The 22839-nt window shown below is 41.7% G+C and overlaps 1 protein-coding gene across 1 annotated transcript in view; it reads right to left on the reverse strand.

Moving 5' to 3' along the window:
- Positions 1-22839, reverse strand: part of PLCB2 (phospholipase C beta 2) — a 288051-nt gene that overhangs the window by 96350 nt on the left and 168862 nt on the right. Inside the window, exons 12-19 of the mRNA XM_040332839.1 lie at positions 21656-21738; positions 14952-15036; positions 10290-10440; positions 10083-10177; positions 8444-8540; positions 6466-6550; positions 3366-3490; positions 1187-1341 (exon numbers count right to left, since the gene is read on the reverse strand). Of these exons, the coding sequence (XP_040188773.1) occupies positions 1187-1341; positions 3366-3490; positions 6466-6550; positions 8444-8540; positions 10083-10177; positions 10290-10440; positions 14952-15036; positions 21656-21738 (876 nt within the window). The remainder of the gene's footprint in view (positions 1-1186; positions 1342-3365; positions 3491-6465; positions 6551-8443; positions 8541-10082; positions 10178-10289; positions 10441-14951; positions 15037-21655; positions 21739-22839) is intronic.

The raw sequence follows: 22839 nt of genomic DNA on the forward strand, positions 1-22839 counted from the left end.
TGTTAAAGGGGGCTTCCAGTTTGTGAAAAGCCCCCTGCCGCAGACCCCCACAACCACCGGGCAAGGGTTATGGGGATGAGGCCCTTTTCTCCATCAACATGGGGACAAGGTGCTTTGGGGGTGACTCCGAAGCACCCCCCCCCCATGTTGAGGGCATGTGGCCTGGTACGGTTCAGGGGGGGGCGCTCTCTCGTCCACCCTCTTTTCCTGTGGCCTGCCAGGTTGCATTCTCGGATAAGGGTCTGGTATGGATTTTGAGGGAGACCCCTACGCCATTTTTTTTAATTGGCGCAGGGTTCCCCTTAATATCCATACCAGACCTGAAGGGCCTGGTATGGAATGTGGGGGGACCCCCAAGCAATTTTTTTTTAAATTTTGGTTTGGGGTTTCCCTTAATATTCATACCAGACCCAAAGGTAATGGACTTGAGGGGGGACCCATACCATTTTTTTCAATGAGTTTTATCTGTATTGCCGAGACCTGACAATTCATTAAAGCCGGGAGTAGTTTTAAATTACTCTTTTCCTTTAGAAATGTAATTTTGCTGTGGGACTATTCTAAACACAGGAAAAATGTGGCACTTTACAGGCATACTATAGACACCCCCCAGGTACGAAATTTAAAAGAATATTTATTGTTTCACTTTAAGCATTATTAAAATCACTGCTCCCGAAAAAACTGCAGTTTTTAAAACTTTTTTTGCATTAATACATGTTCCCTGGGGCAGGACCCAGGTCCACAAACACTTTTTATGACAATACCATGCATATAAGCCTTTAAAATTAGCACTTTTGATTTCTCCCATAGACTTTTAAAGGGTGTTCCACGGCTTTCGAATTTGCCGCAAACACTGCAAATTTTTCGCTGTTTAGCTCGAACATCGAGCTCATCCCTAATTCACATTAGCCTGGACGAGGATTATGCAGGTAAAAAAATGAACAAGAAAAAAAGGGGGGGGGGGGTTGGGGCATGGAGCATCTTTACAAACATCTCCCTACCCTGCCTGTACTAGATAGGGGAGTCAGTACTGAGGAAGAACAAACATTGCTAACCTCATGCCATCTTTTCACCAGTTCATAGGATAAGAGTAATAAATCAAGAACAGAAGCAGGTAGGAAACCAAAATAGTAGAAGCACAGTAGTATGTTAATTTTGAACAAAGTTGGAGTCTGAGTATAACACCTACTGTAATTGAGAGAGTGTTGGCCACAACTACATCAATCCGATCAACTGTGAATGGGTCAAACTGCTTGTCTGCTCGTCGCATGAATTCGTGTTTTAGGATGTATCCACCGCCGCCATTGAACTCAAAGACTGCCATGTTTTGTTGCATAGCTAAATCTGAAAAATGCAACAGTTGAAACCATTATTAGCAAAACAATGTCTGATTTCAAACATGCAGGGCCATTGGGTCAACAAAATGCAGACCATATACAAGTAGCTTTTCTTTATATGCATCTGAAACTACTACTGTATACTATATCAGCAGTGTGGTACTAGGGATGCACTGATAAAAAATTTTTTTAGTATTCGACGATACCAATTACCGATACCTGCTTTACACTTCAGCTGTGAGCAACGGTACAAAGCATTAAAAAGTGATTTACAAATTAAATAAAACATTATTTTTTTACATTTTGTGATTTTTTTTCAACGTGAAACATGTAAATATATGTTAAAGGTGTACAAATATTAAAGAACAAAGCAAACAAAAAAAAAACACGTTTTAATTAATAAGGAGCAGGAAAATAATTAAATGGAGAAAGAGAATAATGTGTTAATTTAAGCTGATTAGAGTAAAATAAGGGTAATAAGGGGTTAAATAAAAAACTATTTTTACTTGACAGGTTGCTTTAAACTGATTTCAATTGCAGATCGAAGTTCATCCCTTTGATCTGTAGAAAAATGTATCGAAAGATACAAAAAGAAACAATGTTTCTTTTTATCTTTCTGTTTCTGTGGCTGAGCAATGTTGTTGATAAACATTACCCGGTTGATTTTATTTTTGACAGCACCAATTGCCGGGACTTTATTTTCACTTCAGTAGTCAACTGGGGGGGCCCCATTGACAGTTGATTGAGTCATCGGTTGTTAAGGAAGTGGCAGCCCTGTTCCTTAACAACCCTCTGATGAACTACATTATATGGAAACCCCTGTAAATATTAAATTCTATGTAGATATTCCAATTTTGCCTACACATTTTTCATGGTCTACAACAACCATAATCATAGCCTATAGATGTCCAAGACATATTGTCATTAATAAATACATTATGCAGAGAGGCCTAATAGTCCTCTGTATCTTAGGCCCCGTACACACGTCCGAGAAACTAGACGAGCAAAACACATCGTTTTGCTCGTCGAGTTCCTTGTGAAGCCGCCGAGGATCTCGGCGAGCCAAGTTTCCTCATTGACTAACGAGGAAATAGAGAACATATTCTCTATTTGGCCCGACGAGATCCTCGTCGGTTTCCTCGGCCAAAAGTGTACACGCGACCGGTTTCCTCGGCAAAATACGGCTCCGATCGAGTTTCTGGCTGAATTCTGCTGAGAAACTCGGTCGTGTGTACGGGGCCTAACAGGGCAAACCTTGATTAATGAATAAGATGAGCTATACTGTGGCTTGCCTTATTAGATAAGTCCACAAGTTTCCCTAAATCCTCACTATACGTTTCATTGGAAAGACATTTTCTAAGCAAAAGTGTCTTAGCAAATGTACTTTCTCTGATGTCTTCTGTCCACCCAGCAGTACTTGTTCACCCCAGCATTATATCTACTCCCACCTCCTGCAAGAAAAATATCCAACCCTCCCAGCAATTATCCCCTCTCCTGATAAATACATGTCCCCACCAACACTATATCTAGGATATCCACTTCACCCTTTCCAGCAATACAGCTTACTTGTGAAATCATATCTCCACCCTAGCTGTAAGATACTCATCCCCTTCATCTGAATAATGTGGGGCTTCTTCCTACAGCATTCTGTATATTTTGGACTTCGGCATGACTATGAGTGGCTCCATCAACATGACCATGTCATTCATTCACAGGGACCTGTAAATGGAGCAACTACAAGTTCTATCTGTCAGAGGGACTCATAGTTCTCAATAAAACAAACCTGTAGTTCATTGATATTTCTTCCAGCTCCAAAACAAAAGCCTGTATTTGGTAAGGTCCTGAGGTTTAGATGAATTGTCTGCAGGAGCCTCTGCATTGCACCTGTGATGCACTGACTGTGGTTGCAATGCTTTGCAGGGTTCAAAGCAAAAATGTATAAATGCAAACTTTTGCAGTGTGGCTATATTTATCATTTTTTTTTTACATAAATTGTAAAATGCTTTTAATGTACCCTTACACATAACTTACCCATAGTTTGAAAGTTCAGGGCCACCATTTGGCAACCCACATTCCAAAACATTTGTGGCATATAATTAGATGAATCCATTCTGGTCCCTTTTGGATAAATACGACTCATCTGTCTTTTATTGTATCTGGGTGAATTGTATAGGAACAGGCTTTTTAAAATAGTAGAGTGCAAGGCAGTGGCGGCCCGTCCATACGGGGCGCCCGGGCGCTGCCCCCCCCCCTCCCCCAATCAAAAAAAATAATAATAAATAAATTATTTTAACCTGTGCCTTTAAGAAAAACAAAAATCCAAAAAAGGTCCTTATGTGCACTGTGTCCGCGCGCCGGACGCCGGGCACAGTCCACAAGGAGTAGCGCCACGTCTGTGCAATCACGGGATTGCAGACGTGGCGCTACATTGGCAGCCAAAATATGCCTTTGTGGCGCTGCCCATCACGCCACATGCTTCCGGCGCGATGGACAGTAGTATTGTCATGGCCGAGCGGGTGCATGCACTTTCCATGTGCACCCGCCCGTCTCTGTGCTAGTTCCGACGTCACTGGACAAACAGGAAGTGACGTCGGCACTATCGAGCTCAATGTGCCCGTTCGTGGAACAGATAAGCTGAGCAATGCCTGCCATGTCTTCCCCTCACCCCAGTTTGTACTACTATTCTGTGCTTCGGCGGCAGCAGCAACAGTATCGGCGGCCGGCACACCTCCCCACCCGCTTATTGAAACTTCAAAATGCCGTCAGGAAGCACCTTCCCCTCCTGCTGATTGAAAAAGTTTTTTAAATGTCTGCCGTCAGGAAGCACCCCCTACCCCCGTTATTGTTTTTTTAAAATGCACATTCACTGCCTGATCCCCACCCATCCACCTCTGAGCCTTTTATTGTATTTAGACTGCTGGGACTTGTAGTTCTTCATCTTCTCCTGGGGCTCATGGAGAAGATGGAGATTGGAGAACTACAAGTCCCAGCAGGTTATACATACAATAAGGCTCTGAGGTGGATGGGTGTGGATGGCATGCACCTGAGCCCAGGAGAAGATGGGGAACTACAAGTCCCAGCAGGTTATAATATTAGGCTCCTAGGTGGATGGGTGTCTTATATTATAACCTGCTGGGACTTGTAGTTCCCCATCTTCTCCTGGGCTCAGGTGCATGCCATCCACACCCATCCACCTCAGAGCCTTATTGTATGTATAACCTGCTGGGACTTGTAGTTCATCTTCTCCTGGGGCTCAGGTGCATGCAATCCACCATCTATGGACTACAAGTCCCAGCAGTGAGAAAAACTGGACAAAGATGGTGGATTGCATGCACCTGAGCCCCAGGAGACGATGTAGAACTACAAGTCCCAGCAGGTTATAATATAAAGCTCCGAGGTGGATGGATGACTGGACAGTGACATAGTGGGGACAATTGGCACAGCGGCATGAATGGGCACAGTGGCGACAATTAAAGGGCACAGTGGTGACAATTGGCACAGTGGCTGTGTTTGATGGCATGGCACAGTGGCTGCGTTTGATGGCATGGCACAGTGGCTGCATTTGATGGCATGGCACAGTGGTGACAATTGATGGCACAGTGACCACAATTAATGGCATGGCACAGTGGCTGCATTTGATGGCATGGCACAGTGGCTGCGTTTGATGGCATGGTACAGTGGCTGCATTTGATGGCATGGCACAGTGGCTGCATTTGATGGCATGACACAGTGGCTGCATTTGATGGCATGGCACAGTGGTGACAATTGATGGCACAGTGACTACAATTGATGGCATGGCACAGTGGTGACAATTGATGGCACAGTGACCACAATTGATGGCATGGCACAGTGGTGACAATTGATGGCACAGTGACCACAATTGATGGCATGGCACAGTGGCTGCATTTTTCTTTGTTTGCGCCCCCCCAAAAATTTTGAGTACCAGCCGCCACTGGTGCAAGGGGAGAGAGACATCCATATTTTTGTGTGTGAAAGCACAATATCTCACATGGCAGTCATGATGTCCAAAGTGCATTAAACGAATCATATTCTAGTTTACAGAAGTCAGATCAGTGAAAGATTGATTATGATTGCCTGCAATGGACTACTGCATTTTTCATGTTGCTTTAATGGGTTTTATTACATCTATCGTTATCGCTTGGATACGGCTTGGTCAAATTTTGCTTGAAATGCTGTTTTCTTGCAGTTGAATTTGCATATATTGTATTACATAACCTGAATCTTGTCCAGAATTAATATCATCCATAAAATTATAGGCATTCCCTGAAATCGTGGCAAAATTGCAGCTGTGAAATTGTGGTAAAATAATGCGATTTTCAAGTCGTTACCAATGTGAAAGGGGCCTAAGCCAGGACTAGTCATGCTTTCAAGTCTTCATCTGGGATTGAGAAGTGGCATTTCAGGCTATAACTATCTACTCTTAAATCTGCCCTCACCCCCTTCTAAATCCTATTCTAACTGCCCTGTAGAAGGAAGATCCTTATACTTGCCTATTCTCAGGTTACTCCAGTCCCAGCATGTTATCTCCCCAGTGGCTGGCTGCAAGGGAGAAGAGAGATAGCTAACAATACCTGAATTGCCTAAGCACCGACGTCTCCCATAAGCTTACTATGGGGTATCCATTGTCGACTGTCTCTTCTTTACATTGGAAGTTGACCGAAGTGCCCTGATAATAGGGAAGTATAAGCATCTTCTTTCTACAGGGTAGTTAGAATAGGAGATAAATGAATAACAGAATGAATGAGTTGGAAAAGGGATCACCCCCTTGTGTCAGTATTTTGTTGAACCACCTTTTGCTTTAAAGCGGAGCTCCAGGCTCCTTCAGAAAAAAAAAAAAAAAGTCAGCAGCTACAAATACTGTAGCTGCTGATTTTTAATATTAGGACACTTACAAATCCAGTGGTGTCTTCACCCAAGCCGATTTTTTAATCGGCTCTTGGATTCTGACGCCGCCATCTCTGCTAAGGGTACTGGCAGTAAAGAGTATATCCAAGATAATTAGCCGGAACCGAACTTTCTGTCCCCACATGCACAGACTTTCTGTCTATGAATTTATATTTATATCGAATAAATGCATTATAATATGACTGGAGCAGCCACAAAAGGATACTCAACAAATTGCACTGGGAACTTGGTCAGCAGATCATAAGCTTTGGTCTCCACAAATGACGAAATCACATAACTTTGATTCTTTTCTGCATAAATAAAAGAGAAAAACATTAATAGTTTAGTAAAAGTAATTTTACCAAGAAGAAACCAAACTGCAATGGTGGATTTTTTCTCTAACTGCTTTTTTCTCTAAAAAGTCCCAGTGTTGGCTAGTTTAGAGTCTAGAGAGGGTAGTGATTTTACCTTCTGTGTCATGTAACAGTGCTCGGCCCTACTGACCCATCGCTAGACCCAAGCCCTCTCACATGGGAGGCGTGCCACATGCTTCCCCATACCCAGAACAGCTTGGTATTTTACACCAGTTGAGATAGAGGACGGAGTGATGGATGAGCGCTAGATGAATATAAATTGGTTGGTTGAAAGTGCTTTTTGAAAGTACCTCAATGGGCAAAGTGACAGTGTCTCATTTAGGTAAGTAAATGTAAAGGAGATTGTACAGGCTAATTGTAAAGTGAGTGGCCAGTTTACTCTCATTAGCCATTTATCCCTTACTATAATTTTATTAGCCATTTGATCCTTGGCTTCATTCTGAAAATATTCCTGTACTTAAAGCGGAGGTCCGGTCGCCCCTTTAAAACTTAAAATTCAGCAGCTATACAAACTGTAGCTGCTGACTTTTAACGTTAGGACAATTACTTGTCCTGGAGTCCAGCAATGTCGGCACCGAAGCTGATATTTCCATCAGCTGTCGGGTGCTGCCATTGTCGGTAAGGGAACCCGTCAGTTTAGCCTCTAGGGTTCACGGTTGGGTCCACACTGCGTATGCGATAAGTGCGCTGCGCTCTCTCACTGGGCCGGCAGAAAAGGAGGGGGGAGGAATCAAATGAGCGGAGGTTACACTTTTGAGTGGAACTCCGCTTTACCAGGAACTTCAATCATTGTGCACTTTGCACTAATAGGCCGGGATTCAGAGAGATTGTCTTATCTTTAGTGCGGCGTAGCGCATCTGATATGCGCTACCCCGACGTAACATAGAGAGGCTCGTACTGTATTCAGAAAGGACTTGCTCCCTTTCTTACACTGGCGTAACGTAAAATGGCTGGCGTAAGCCCGCCTAATTCAAAGTAGCAAGGCCGTGGGCGTGTTGTATTTAAATTAACCGTGACCCCATGTAAATGCATGGCTGATCGAACGGCGCATGCGCGCGCATGCTCAGAATCACGTCGCAAATACTCCCTAAGATACGTTGGCTCAATGCTTTAGACGTGAACGTAACTTACGCCCAGCCCCATTCACGTACGACTTACGCAAACAAAGTAAAATACGACGCTGTTCCGATGTTTCCGACGTCCATACCTTAACATGACTTACCCCTGCTTTATGAGGGGTAAACTTACGCCGGACATAAGCCTTACGTAAACGGCGTAGCTAAATCCGATGGGCGCAAGTACATTCTTGAATCAGCGTATCTAGGTCATTTGCATATTCGTCGCGTAAATCTACGGAAGCGCCCCTTGCGGCCAGCGTAAATATGCACCCAAGATACGACGGCGTAGGAGACTTACGTCGGTCGTATCTTGGCCAAATTCAGGCGTAACTGCCTTTCTGAATAAGCGCATAGATACAACGGCGCTTTCTGAATCCCGGCCATAATGTTTTGATTACATATTCACATTCTTTTAGACTCTGATAAGAAACTAACCTGCCTATGTAATGTCTCTTGTTACTTTAAAAGTACAATTATAATATTAATATAATACCTATGTAAGCTTGATTATGAGAAAACTTCAAATGCGTCAAATAAACGGAAAAGTTATTTGGAAAGGTGCTAAGTGTATGTTTTTGTGTTTGTTCCCTACTGAAGTCGTTTTTATGAATTTGGAACCACTGATGAATATGAGCATATGAGTAGCCTATCTATACAATTTCCAAGACATGTAGTAAAGATAATGAGGGGTTTTCCACAGAAATACTCTTACGTATAGAGACTTCGAATGTGTCAAATTTCACTGGCTGGACATAGTTGACCAGGCTTGACATCTCCTCATAAGCTGTAGCTTCCTGCCCAGCAGTACCCTGTGTGAAGGAGAAGGAATACCGTAAAACATTATAATTAAATAGATTTTCTCCTCTATTCAAGAAAGACTAATTAATGAATCTGTAAGGGATATGGGGAAATGTACCTAGTGATATCTAATATATATAAGATGAATCTAATATATATTACATGGCTTTAAAGTAGTTGTAAACCCTTACAGACCACTTTAACCTACAGGTAAGCCTAGATTAAGGCTTACCTCTAGGTCCAAGAAATATCTCCTTAACCTACACGGTTAAGGAGATATTTTCCAAAAAAGGGGCACCGATGTCTACGGTGCATGCGCACCATAGACAACGCCGCAGGTGCACTGAGTGTGCCGTTAGTAAAGGCGATCGTGCCATCACTAGCGGCTCCCGCACGCATGCACGGGAGTGACGTCATCGCTGCTCTGACCAGTCACAGCGCCGGAGCAGCGATACCCGGAAAAAACTATTAGATAAGCACCTGAGTGACCACAACATACAGGGATATACAAGGGAATACTGACATATAATCCCACACATAGGTTGGACTTGATGGACTTGTGTCTTTTTTCAACCTCACCTACTATGTTACTATGTACACACAGGCCTAGATTCACGTAGGGCGGCTTTACGTTGTGCGGGTGTAGCGTATCTTATTTACGCTACGCCGCCGCTACTTAGAGAGGCAAGTGCTGTATTCACAAAGCACTTGTGTCCTAAGTAACAGCGGCGTAGCGTAAATCGGCCGGCGTAAGCGCGCGTAATTCAAAGTAGGCAGGTCGTGGGCGTGTTGTATTTAAATTAAGTGTGACCCCATGTAGATGCATGGCCGAACGAACGGCGCATTTGCTCAGTATCACGTCGTTCTTACGCCCAAAGATACGCCGGCTCAATGCCTGTGACATGAATGTAACCTACGCACAGCCCCATTCACGTATGACTTACGTAAACGACGTAAAAAGATACGCTTGTTCTGACGTCCATACCTTGCATGGGCTGCGCCACCTAGAGACCTGCTTTATCTTTACGCTGGCGTATGTCTTACCTAAACGGCGTAACTAATTGCGACGGGCGTACGTACGTTCGTGAATCGGCGTATCTTGCTCATTTACATATTCAACGCGGAAATCAACGGAAGCGCCACCTAGCAGCCAGCGTAAATATGCACCCCAAGATACGGAGATACGCCGTCGTAAGTCTTTGAGAATCTGGGCCACAGTTTTTTAGAGTAGCTGGGCTGATTTCACTTTTGCACTCTTTATTCTGTGAAGGTGTGAAGGTACCTATAAATTTCTCTGCCAGGTTTAACCTTACTAACCCGAATAGTTTTACCAGTTCAATTCTACTGACATAAGGTACTGGAACTGAGGTTTGCGATGACCTATTCTATAAGTGGTTTCCTACAATGATAATAATGGAATGTTGGTAACTGTAATCCCAAGTCAAGATTCTGCATGTAAATATGTGAATCTAGAGTGGTTCCCTCTTCAAATCCCTGCCATGCAATTTTCAATAAGTCAGAATAGATTGTATAATGATATATTGAGAGCTCACTTCATCAGACTGGATCTGTTTCTCCTCTTCATCCATATTCTCTACCACCTCTTCCCCTGTCTTTTCTCCACCTGCTTCTTCCACTGTTTCGTTTTCTACAAGAAAATGTAAAAAGCAACTGATAAATTACCTGGATTATCATAAAATATTACGACATTACAACCAATGGACTACCGCTGATAAGGGTCACCACCAGCCTGCATATACCTGGATTTTCGCTGGATTGTGCATTTGTCTGATCCGATTCACCACTCTGTGCTTTTTTCTCTGCTGAAGAAAAAGCCTGGTTCTTTTTATTTTTAATCAATATTTTTCCCATCAGGTCATTGGGGCTTGGCACTGGACATCCTGGTTTTAGCTATTGAAAAAAAAAAAAAAAAGTGATAAACCAGCTATTGAAAGATTATAAATTAAAGTGTTTTACTGATTCTATTTACAGTGCCCTGAAAAATGTATTCATACCTAATTTTGTCATGTTACAACCAAAAACTAAGGCCCAGATTCTCAAAGGGCTTACGACGGCGCAACGCCATGTATGCCGTCGTAAGTCCTAATCTGGGCCGTTGTATCTATGCGACTGATTCTTAGAATCAGTTACGCATAGATATCCATTAGATCCGACAGGCGTAAGGCTCTTACACTGTCGGATCTTAAATGCATTTATTTTTTGGCCGCTAGGTGTCGCCTCCGTCGTTTTCCCCATCGAGTATGTAAATTAGCTAGATACGCAAATTCCCAAACGTACGCGCGGTCGACGCAGTGAAGTTACGACGTTTACGTTAGGTTTGCGCGGCGTAAAGTTGCCCCTGCTATATGAGGGGCAACCAATGTTAAGTATGGCCGTCGTTCCCGCGTCAAAATTTTAAAATTTACGTTGTTTGCGTAAGTCGTCCGTGAATGGGGCTGGGCGCCATTTACGTTCACGTCGAAACCAATGACGTCCTTGCGACGTCATTTAGAGCAATGCACCCTGGGATATTTTCCGGACGGCGAATGCGCAGTACGTTCGGCGCGGGAACGCGCTTAATTTAAATGCTCCACACCCCCTACCCGGCTAATTTGAATTAGGCGGGCTTGCGCCGGGTGATTTACGCTACGCCGCCACAACTTTACAGGCAAGTTCTTTGTAAATAAAGCACTTGCCTGTAAAACTTGCGGCGGCTTAACATAAATCAGATACGTTACGCCCGCCGAGTTTTACGCCATTCAACGAGAATCTGGGCCTAAATGTATTCTATTGGGTTTTATGTGATAGACCAACACAAAGTGACATAATTGTGAAGTGGAAGGAAAATGATAAATGGTTTTCAAAATATTTACAAATAAATATGTGAAAAGTGTGGGGGGCATTTGAATTCAGCCCCCCTGAGTCAATACTTTGTAGAACCACCTTTTATTGCGATTACAGCTGAAAGTCTTTTTGGGATGTCTCTATCAGCTTTGCACATCTAGAGAGTGACATTTTTGCTCATTCTTCTTCGAAAAATAACTCAAGCTCTGTCAGATTGGATGGATTGCATCTGTGAACAGCAATTTTCAAGTCTTGCAACAGATTCTCAATTGGATTTCAGTCTGAACTTTGACTGGGCCATTCCAACACATAAATATGCTTTGATCGAAACCATTCCATTGTAGCTCTGACTGTATGTTTAGGGTTGTTGTCCTGCTGGAAGGTGAACCTCAGCTCCACCAGTCTCAAGTCTTTTGCAGACTCTAAAAAGTTTTCTTCTAAGATTGCTCTTTATTTGGCTCCGTTCATCTTCAAATCAACTCTGACCAGCTTCCCTGTCCCTGCTGAACAAAAGCATCCCCACAACATGATGCTGCCACCACCATGTTTCATGGTGGGGATGGGGTGTTCAGGGGGATGTGCAGTGTTAGTTTTAAACCACACGTTTTGCTTTTAGGCCAAAAAGTTTAATTTTGGTCTCATTTGACCAGAGCACCTTCTTCCACATGTTTTATTTTTCCCCACATGGCTTCTCGCAAACTGTAAACGGGACTTCTTTTGGCTTTCTTTCAACAATGGCTTTCTTCTTGCCACTCTTCCATAAAGGCCAAATTTGTGGAGTGCACGACTAATAGTTGTCCTGTGGACAGATTCTCCCACCTGAGGTGTGGATCTCTGAAGCTCCTCCAGAGTTACCATGGGCCTCTTGGCTGCTTCTCTGATTAATGCTCTCCTTGCCCGGCCTGTCAGTTAAGGTGGACGGCCATTTCATGGTAGGTTTGCAGTTGTGCCATACTCTTTCCATTTTTGGATGAGGGATTGAACAGAGCTCTGTGAGATGTTCAAAGCTTGGGATATTTTTTTTATACCCTAACCCTGCTTTGAGAGATCACATTACACACAGGTGGACTCTATTTATTAATTACTGTATTTATTGGAGTAATAAAACACTCACTTTTTTACCCTGAAAATAGAGGGTAAACTGTGCCTGCGTGTTATAGGCAGGGGGATGTGGAATTTTTTTTTCCTGAAACTTCCCTCTTAAAGTTAGGGTGCGTGTTATACGCCTGTGCATGTTATACGCCGATAAATACGGTAGGTAACTTCTGAAGGTAATTGGTTGCACTAGATTTTAGTTATGGATATCAGAGTTAAGGGAGCTGAATACAAATGCCTGCCAAACAATTATAATTTTCCTTCAACTTTACAATTATGTGCTACTTTGTGTTGGTCTATCACATAAAAATCCCAATAAAATACATTTAAGTTTTTGGTTGTAACATGACAAAATGTGGAACATGTCAAGGGGTATGGATACATTTTCAAGACACTGTAGAAGAGGATCTCTGCTTGAGACTCCTTAAAGTGATTGTAAAGTCAAATTGTATTTCTAATAAAATAACAAACATGTCATACTTACTTGCTCTGTTGCAGTGGATTTGCACAGAGCAGCCCAGATCCTCCTCTTCTCGGGTGCCTCTTCTGTGCTCCTGGACCCCTCTCTCCTGCTGCTATGGGGGCACCCAAGCCAAGCTGCAGCTCCGTGTGTCTATTCAGACACAGAGCTGCGGATCGCCCCTGCCTTGGCTAACTGACTTTGATTGATAGCAGCAGGAGCCAATGGCGCCGCTGCTGTGTCTCAGCCAACCCATATTTGCGGCAAAAAAAGCATTCATATTTTTTTTTTTTTTTTTGCAAACAAGCCTGCAATGCAATCATGATCAGTAGATCACAGGTGCAATGCCAGACTCCTGCAGACTCTTCCACTAGCTCTATGCCTGTAACAAGGTATGGACTTTCAGTTATAGAGCCTGCCCCCAAGCCCCCCCCCCCCCCATTGCAGCCAAATCACCTTTTCAGTAGTTTTTTTTTATTTTTAATACTTGCTTTTTCAATTCAATTTCTTTTAAAAAAGATGGTGTCAGTAGTTTTATTTTTTTATTTTTACAAAAATGCATTTTTTTTAATATTTTTACAATAATTGTTTTTATATTTTTTGGGGATCTTTGGTGAGATGTCAGGCCTTGTACACACGGTCGGACAAAACCGATGAGAATGGTACGACAGACCGTTTTCATCGGTTCACCGATGAAGTGGCCTGATGGTCTGATGTGCGTACACACCATCGTTCCAAAAACCGATCGGGTCAGAACGCGGTGACGTCAAACACACGACGTGCTGAATAAAACGAAGTTCAATGCTTCCAAGCATCGTCGACTTCATTCTGAGCATTGCGGGTTTTGAACCGATGCTTTTCTGTACTAACCATCGGTTTGGACAGATCGGGAAGCGGTCCATCGGTTCGGTTTTGAAGCATGTTTTAAAATTTTGGACCAAAGGAAAACAGACCGATGGGCTATACACACCGTCGGTTTGGACCGATGAAACGTAACCTTGTTTCATTCTCATCGGTTTTGTCCGACCGTGTGTACGGGGCCTCAGGGGTCTAAACACACCTCTTACATATCCCCTTTGAGACAGACAAAGGGACTGAGGACACCCAGTCCCTTTCTCAGCACTAAAGCGGCTGTCAGCTAAAAATCTATACAAAGGAGATCGGTGTTTACTTCACAGCTGTTTTCTGCCTCACCGATCATTCCCGGGAGATTGCGAGGAGCTTGCGGGTGTGTGGGAGCTGCCGCAGAAGTCTCCCGCACCTCGCGGGAGACTTGAGATGACTGTGTGTGGATGGGAGAATCCATTTGTTTATTTGTGGTCAGCCTGATCAAAAAAAAAAAAAGATCCATCTATATCCAGAAAGATGATAAGGTGAAACATGGTCTAGAACGTAGAGTCATGCCACGTACACATGACCGTTTTTCATGACGAGAAATATGCCATTTTTAAAATTAGTCATTAAGAACGACCGTGTGTAGGCTCCAGAGCATTTTTCTCGACGTGAAAAATGGGCATTACAAATTTAGAACCTGCTCTAATTTTTCTCGTCGTTTTTCACGTCGTGTGTAGGCTTTAACGACGGGAAAAAAACGTGCATGCTCAGAAGTAAGTTATGAGACGGGAGCGCTCGTTCTGGTAAAACTAGTGTTTGTAATGGAGATAGCACATTCGTTACGCTGTAACAGACTGAAAAGCACGAAGACTGAAAAGCGCAAATCGTCACTCACCAAACTTTTACTAACACAAAATCAGAAAAAGCAGCCCAAAGGGTGGCGCCATCTGAATGGAACTTTCCCTTTATAGTGCCGTTGTACTTGTTGTACGTCAACGCGCTTTGCTGCAGCATTTTTTTTTCATGATCGTGTGTATGCAAGGCAGGCTTGACAAGAATCACGTTGAGAAAAACGTTGTTTTTTCAATGACATTAATAACGGTCGTGTGTACACGGCATTAGCCTTTAAGCATGCTGTTGGACCAGCACTGATGTATAGATCGAGTAGTAGGTAACATTGTGTACTTACAGGAAACTTCTCCAGTACGTCTGTCAGTAACATTTCACCAAATATTGTCCTGCAGTACTCAGCCATTTTTGCCTGTTGCTTTGCACTAAAATATATTTAAAATATGTTACTATTTTATAATGTAAAATACAAAGCTTAAATTGTGGCATACAATAGATTTTATAATCCTTACATGTATCTTAAACTAGAGGGTGGGCCATTTATATGGATACACCTTAATAAAATGGGAATGGTTGGTGATATTAACTTCCTGTTTGTGGCACATTAGTATATGTGAGGGGGGAAACTTTTCAAGATGGGTGGTGACCATGGCGGGCCATTTTTAAGTCGGCCATTTTGAATCCAACTTTTGTTTTTTTCAATAGGAAGAGGGTCATGTGACACATCAAACTTATTGGGAATTTCACAAGAAAAACAATGGTGTGCTTGGTTATAACGTAACTTTATTCTTTCATGAGTTATTACCACTTATAAAATGTGTTCAATGTGCTCTCCAGTGACATGCGGCGAGTGCTACACTGTGGGCTCTTGCTGAATAAAGCTAGGACAGCCACTGATGTTTCTTCATTAGACCCCTTTCACACTGCATACACCTATAGTGGAGCGTTAAAATCACGGTAAAACACCACTATTTTACCACGATTTTAACGCTCCGCTATAGGCGTATACAGTGTGAAAGGGGTCTAATGAAGAAACATCAATGGCTGTCCTAACTTCATTCAGCAAGAGCCCACAGCGTAGCACTCGCCGCATGTCACTGGAGAGCACATTGAACACATTTTATAAGTGGTCAGAAACTTGTAAATAACTGATGAAAGAACAAAGTTACGTTAAAACCAAGCACACCATTGTTTTTCTTGTGAAATTCCCAATAAGTTTGATGTGTCACATGACCCTATTCCTATTGAAAAAACAAAAGTTGGATTCAAAATGGCCGATCTTCAAAATGGCCGATCTTCAAAATGGCCGCCATGGTCACCACCCATCTTGAAAAGTTCCCCCCCTCACATATACTAATGTGCCACCAACATCAAGTTAATATCACCAACCATTCCCATTTTATTAAGGTGTATCTATATAAATGGCCCACCCTGTACAATAACTGCAGAAAAATTATCAGGATTTGGTGACTGAAGCCCATTATCATACATTTGTTTCAGAATGCCTAAACTGCAACTAGAATGTTTCTGGCTTTTTCAGCCTTTCCACTGGAATTTGTACTTGTGTGGTCCCTTTTAAAATCATGCATGAATAGATTATACTGTATATATTATGTATATTGTATATGTCATTTTAATTTATATACAAGAACATGTGTTACCTAGCAGTGGATTGGTTATCTTTAATGTTGACTGAAATGTATGTATAGCCCACATTTTTTCCCTATAGTTTTGGATTTCTGTGTGATTGTTATTGCAGTCAGTGTCCTCACTAGGGAGATTCGCCATCTTTTGCTGTCCTAGTGGTCATTGTCACCAGAAGTGAAAATGATGGGAAATTCCAAATTGTACAGCTGTTACTAGAATAGGACTAGAAATCTTCCACTGGGGCACTTCATGTTTGTCATACACCATAAGCAGGATGAAGGCAAAGAAGTGACACATAAAAACAGAGTTGCATGCTATATATTCTGTATTGGTGTAGTTTAATGAATTGAATGCATTTCTGTTAATGCAGACACCTACAGTGGGGATCAAAAGTTTGGGCACCCCAGGTAAAAATTTGTATTAATGTGCATAACGAAGCCAAGGAAAGATGGAAAAATCTCCAAAAGGCATCAAATTTCAGATTAGACATTCTTATAATATGTCAAAAAAAGTTAGATTTTATTTTCACTTTCAAAATGACAGAAAACAAAAAAATGGCGTCTGCAAAAGTTTGGGCACCCTGCAAAGTTAATATCTTGTACTGCCCCCTTTGGCAAGTATCACAGCTTGTAAACACTTTTAGTGTGCCAGCCAAGAGTCTTTCAATTCTTGTTTGAGGTATCTTTGCCCATTCTTGGTTACAAAAGTCTTCCAGTTCTTTGAGATCTCTGGGCTGTCTGTCACGCACTGCTCTTTTAAGGTCTATCCATAGATTTTCAATTATGTTGAGGTCAGGAGATTGTGAAGGCCATGGCAAAACCTTCACTTTACGCCTCTTGGTGTAATCCCCCGTGGATTTTGAGGTGTGTTTAGGATCATTATCCATTTTTAGAAGCCATCCTCTCTTTAACTTCAGCTTTTTCACAGATGGCATCAAGTTACCATCCAAAATTTGATGAAATTTTATTGAATCCATTTTTTTTTTTTTTTATATTAACATTTTTTTTATTGGAAAAAAGGAAAATCAGAGTACAAAATACAACCATGGTACCGGAAACACAAATCAAACATTTCAATACATACTCTTAAAAATAAGCTACCTTTATATCTTATAACACAAGATAGCAAAGGGAAACATCACAACCTAGGATATTACCCGCTACTAACTACTACTAAGAAAAAGAAAAGAAGAAAAAAAAGAAAAAAAGAAAGAAAAGAGGAAAGGAAAAAAAAAAAGGACGCTGTGCACAGACGGCTCATCTAGAATCTCTATGTACCAATGAGAGTGAACAAGAAAATATCAAAGCCACAACCACAATCTCATCTCATATCTAATTGTAAGTATTGATCCGAGTATCTGAACGCCACCCAAGGTGACCATGTCTGATTAAATTTTTTCGACGATTCCCTGGCAATGGCTACAGTTTCCTCCATTTGGTGGATATTCTCTATGGAGCTAAACCATTCTGGGATAGAAGGAATATCCTTCGATTTCCAGTGCCTCGGAATCAAGATTTTCGCTGCATTCAGCAGATGTTTAATCAATGATTTTTTATAATGCTGCATAGAACAATCCACAATATGGAGTAGACAACATGCGGGAGAGAGAGAGATTGTGGTATTTGTAATGACCTTGATCACCTCACACACCCTGTCCCAGAAGGGTCTCAAACGAGGACATTCCCACCAGGTGTGGAGAATAGTCCCCTGATCTTGCTCACATCTCCAGCAAGAATCTGATGTCTGCGGGTACCATTTTTTTTATTTTATCCGGGGTGGCATACCATTGTGTTAAAAGTTTATAAGACATTTCCTGAAATCTTGTACCAATGGAACACTTATGAGCAAAAATACAAGCATGTTTCCATTGCTTATCAGTGAAGCTTGTTTTAATCGCCTTTTCCCATTGTACTCGTATTCCGGAGGGTATCCCGCCCCTATCTAGTTGGAGCCATGAGTATGTAAGGGACGTAGCTCTAGATACCGGGGCTCCAGCCAAGCAGATTTGTTCAAAAGGAGTTATTGGTCTAAACAACCGTTTTTTGGTCTGGGAAACCTGTGTATAATTATGCAGCTGGCGGTAGGTCCAAAATGAAAGAGAGCTCTGAGGGTTCAATTCTCGTTTTAATAACTCAAAATGTTTTAAGGTGTTTGCCTCTACACAGTGTATCATTAGAAGGGGCATCGATTTGTCAGTAGGAGCAGAAAAGTGCAGGTTCATCCCAGGCAGAAAATCCGGGTTGCGAGTAATAGGAGTAAGCGGTCCAGGAGATGAGGAGTGTTTATGGTGATTCGTCATCGTATGAAACACTTTAAGCGTGGTCCCCACCAAGGGGTGCTGCTGCACATTTTGCGGCAATTTTACCCAAGGAATCCAAGGTAGGAGTTTAAGATGAAGTGTGGAGGATGCTTCCTCCAATGTGACCCAATCCTTCTGCTCCCTATGACAATTCCAATCCATAATTCTGGCTAAGTGTATCCCAGAATGGTAGAGTTTAAAATCAGGTAAACCTATACCTCCCTCTTCCTTAGATTTTGTAAGCGTATCAAACTTTATCCTAGGTTTTTGCCCCTTCCAAATAAAAGTGCGTAAAATGGTCTGAAGTTGTTTGAAAAAGGAACCTGGGAGTGAAATAGGTAAGGTGTGGAAGTGGTATAGGATTCTGGGTAAAATTACCATCTTCAATATAGCAGCTCTGCCGAACCAGGAAAGGGGTCTTGAGGTCCAACCTTTAAGATCTACTTGAATTTTTTTTTAGCAAAGGGAGGAAGTTAATATTATATATATCTCCGAATTTGGGTGCAAGTTTGATTCCTAGATAGGTAATAGATGAAGTTACCCACTTAAATGAGCCAGAAGAGCGTGCACTCTCTAAGGGGTCAGCTGACAGTGTGAGATTGAGAGCTTCTGACTTAGAATAGTTAATTTTCATATTGGAAATATAACTAAATAAATATAAATGCTTTAGAAAGCTTCGGAATTGAGACCTGAGGCTGTGTTAAAAAAAATAGAAGATCATCCGCGTATGCTGCTATTTTAAAGTCGTGTTGACCTATCTGGAAGCCTTGTATATCAGGATTTGCGTTTACTGTGCGGATAAAAGGTTCTAAAGATAGAATAAATAAAAGAGGGGAAATAGGGCAACCCTGCCTTGTACCATCATTTATGTCCACAGCTTCTGAGAGGGTACCATTAATTCTAAGCTGTGCCCGAGGTCTATGGTATAAGGCCGATATCCACACCATTGTGTTCGATCCCAATCCAATATGTCTGCATATAGCAAACATATAGTCCCAGGCAACACGGTCGAAGACCTTCTCCGCGTCAGTTGACAGGAGAAGGCCCTCAATTCCCCGGGTGTGTGCGTAATGAATCAGATTAAGGGCTTTTATGACATTATCCCGGGCTTCCCTCCCTGGCATAAAACCCGCCTGTTCTGGGCCTATAAGTTTTGGGAGAAAGGATGTCAATCTAGATGCCAATACCTTCGCCAGTATTTTTAGGTCCAAATTCAACAATGAAATCGGCCTATAGCTTGTACAATCAGTAGGGTCCTTCGCTGGTTTACGGATCAATGTTACATATGCCGTCGTAAAAGAGCTCGACATTGATGAAGAGGTTCGGATATGTTCCAGGGCACGGAGTAGGGGAGCTTTCAGGATGTCTATAAAAGTTTTATAATAATGGGCCGTGAACCCATCCGGGCCTGGGCTCTTACCCGGTTTTTGAGTCTTAATTGCCAGTATGAGTTCTTCTTCTGAAATTGGCGATTCCAAAGAATCACTCTCAACCGAAGATAAAGTAGGCGTGCCACTCTCCATGATATATTCTCGCAAAACAAATTCTCTATTTCCTTGAAACTCTACAGGTTTATGTATCAGATGGAGATTATAAAGCTTAGTATAAAAAACATGAAATTGTGACGCAATCTGATCCGTTTTTTGTACAAGTTGGCCTTTGGAAGTCTTAATAGAAAGAATAGAATGTGCATGGGAAATTGTTTTAAGGGTTTTTGCAAGAAATTTGCCACACTTATCCCCATGTTCATAATAAAAGCCTTTCTTGAAATAGAGAATTTGCTTTGCTTTAAGATTAAGTAAAGAGTTAAGTTTTTCCCGTGTCTTTAACATTGAATCCATTTTTCCTTCTACTCTTGAAATGTTCCCTGTGCCACTGGCTGCAATACAACCCCAAAGCATGATTGATCCACCCCCATGCTTAACAGTTGGAAAGAGATTATTTTCGTTAAATTCTGTGCCCGTTCTTTTCCAAACTTCCTTTTGCTCATTCCGGCCAAAAAGTTCTATTTTAACCTCATCGGTCCACAGAACTTGTTTCCAAAATGCATCAGGCTTGTCTATATGTTCATTTGCAAAGTTCAAACGCTGATTTTTGTGGTGAGGACGTAGAAGAGGTTTTCTTCTGATGACTCTTCCATGAAGACCATATTTGTACAAGTATCTCTTTATAGTGGAATAGTGTACCACAACTCCAGTGTCTGCCAGATCTTTCTGGAGGGATCGTGCAGTCAAACGTGGGTTTTGAATTGCTTTTCTCACAATCCTGCGAGCTGTTCTGTCTGATATTTTTCTTGGTCTTCCAGATCTTGCTTTAACTTCCACTGTTCCTGATGACTGCCATTTCTTAATTACATTCCGAACAGAGGATATTGACATCTGAAAACGCTTTGCTATCTTCTTATAGCCTTCTCCAGCTTTGTGAGCGTCAACTATTTTCAGTTTCAGTTTTCTAGACAACTGCTTAGAAGAACCCATGGTGCTGATTGTTGGGGCAAGGTCAGATGAGTCTGGGCATTTAAAACCTTTGAGATTGACATCACTTGGTCTTCCCAGATGATGATTGAGAACAATCCATGACACTGGCAGGTCTCAGCTTTGCAAAGGGGGCAGTGCATGCTATAAATTCTGCAGGGTGCCCAAACTTTTGCAGACGCCATTTTTTTGTTTTCTGTAATTTTGAAAGTGTAAATGATGGAAATAAAATCGAACTTTTTTTGACATATTATAAGAATGTCTAATCTGTAATTTGATGCCTTTTGGAGATTTTCCCATCTTTCCTTGGCTTCGTTATGCACATTAATACAAATGTTTACCTGGGGTGCTCAAACTTTCGATCCCCACTGTATATATGCTGCACACTTGTGCAGAAATGTAATTCTTTCATTGGGTATCTATGTGTGCATTTGCCCATACTAGTCTGGGGATTTAGTTAGAGAAATCTTTAGTTGACCATACATATGTACATTTTGTGGAAATTTGAGATGTTTTTTTTTCTTTTTGAAAGCTATCATGTGGAATTTACCGGCTTTGGAATCTGCCTCCCACAAAGTAAAGCAATGAAACCATCAATATCATTATAAATGCGACGATACTTACGAGTCCACATGGTTCTCAAAAGACAGGACCACTGGATAAGAAGACGTCTTGAAAGCAGATTCTGCTATAGCTTCAATGACATCCTAAGATAACAAGACATTGTTTTATTTGGTATTTGGTTCAATAATTTGTGGAAAATATATTTGTTGCCCTCTCCGCATTCCATCTACTATTTGAGGGTGAACATGAGTTTTGCCAATGTAAGCCCTCTGCTTTTATTTACCTTATCTTTGTTCCCACTCCTCTCTGTTTTTCTGGAAAAAACCAAGAGACATACAGTGGATGGTACTTCTGGGTATATGGAAGCATGTGGCTCTTTTAAAACGTGACAGCACGGGTGCTGCAGGCATCATTCAGATATCCCCCGGCAAAGCCCAGGATGTCATATGACGTCCACCCAGGATGGGAGATCCCATCTGTGGACGTCATATGCCTATTGGCCGGTATTGAAGTAGTGAAAGAAAATAAACTGTAAGATTTGCACAACATTTCCTTTTTTGCTTTGATACATCTGGAGTATATTTAGCTAATTTAAATTGAAAATTCAATTGGGCTTTATATAAAATTCTAATAAAGTAATAAAATACAATTGTGTAATTTTATAAGTCTCGCAGATTCCATTAATTAAAAATGAGATTTATTTTAAACAGCTAATGACTGATATTGGGTGGTTCTTGGTGTACTTTAAATTAGCAACAACAACATTGTTTTTTTTTTTTTACAGTTTGCCACACCAGTATTTTGTTTCATAGAGAAAGATGTTGCAGGCAGTGTCTTTTCACAATGTATCTCACAGAGCGGAAATACATTGCGTTACTGTAATGAATGGTAAGCTTTCTAGGCCTGTCATAAGGAGAATTAATTATGCAAACACCAGGCAGTGTGAAAGAATACAGAGCATAGCCAGTAAAAAGTCACAGAAAATTTTCTAATGGGTATTTTGACTGTCAGATGGAAGGCAGAATAAGGCCTGTACATTATCAACCCTGGGATGAAGTCAGATGGAAACTTTATAAGTTGAATATGGCAGCATGCAAGACTTCATGGAATACTATATTAATCACTCTGTCTTTGTAGAACAGGAATATTTCATCCAAAAAAATAACTGAAAAAGGGAGAATATTAAGCAAAAAAGGGGGAAACACATTGGTTAGAAAATTACATTTAGTTGGATGCTGTTCTCT

The sequence above is a fragment of the Rana temporaria genome, chromosome 13 (assembly GCF_905171775.1).
Source record: "Rana temporaria chromosome 13, aRanTem1.1, whole genome shotgun sequence".
Classification (NCBI taxonomy): domain Eukaryota; kingdom Metazoa; phylum Chordata; class Amphibia; order Anura; family Ranidae; genus Rana; species Rana temporaria.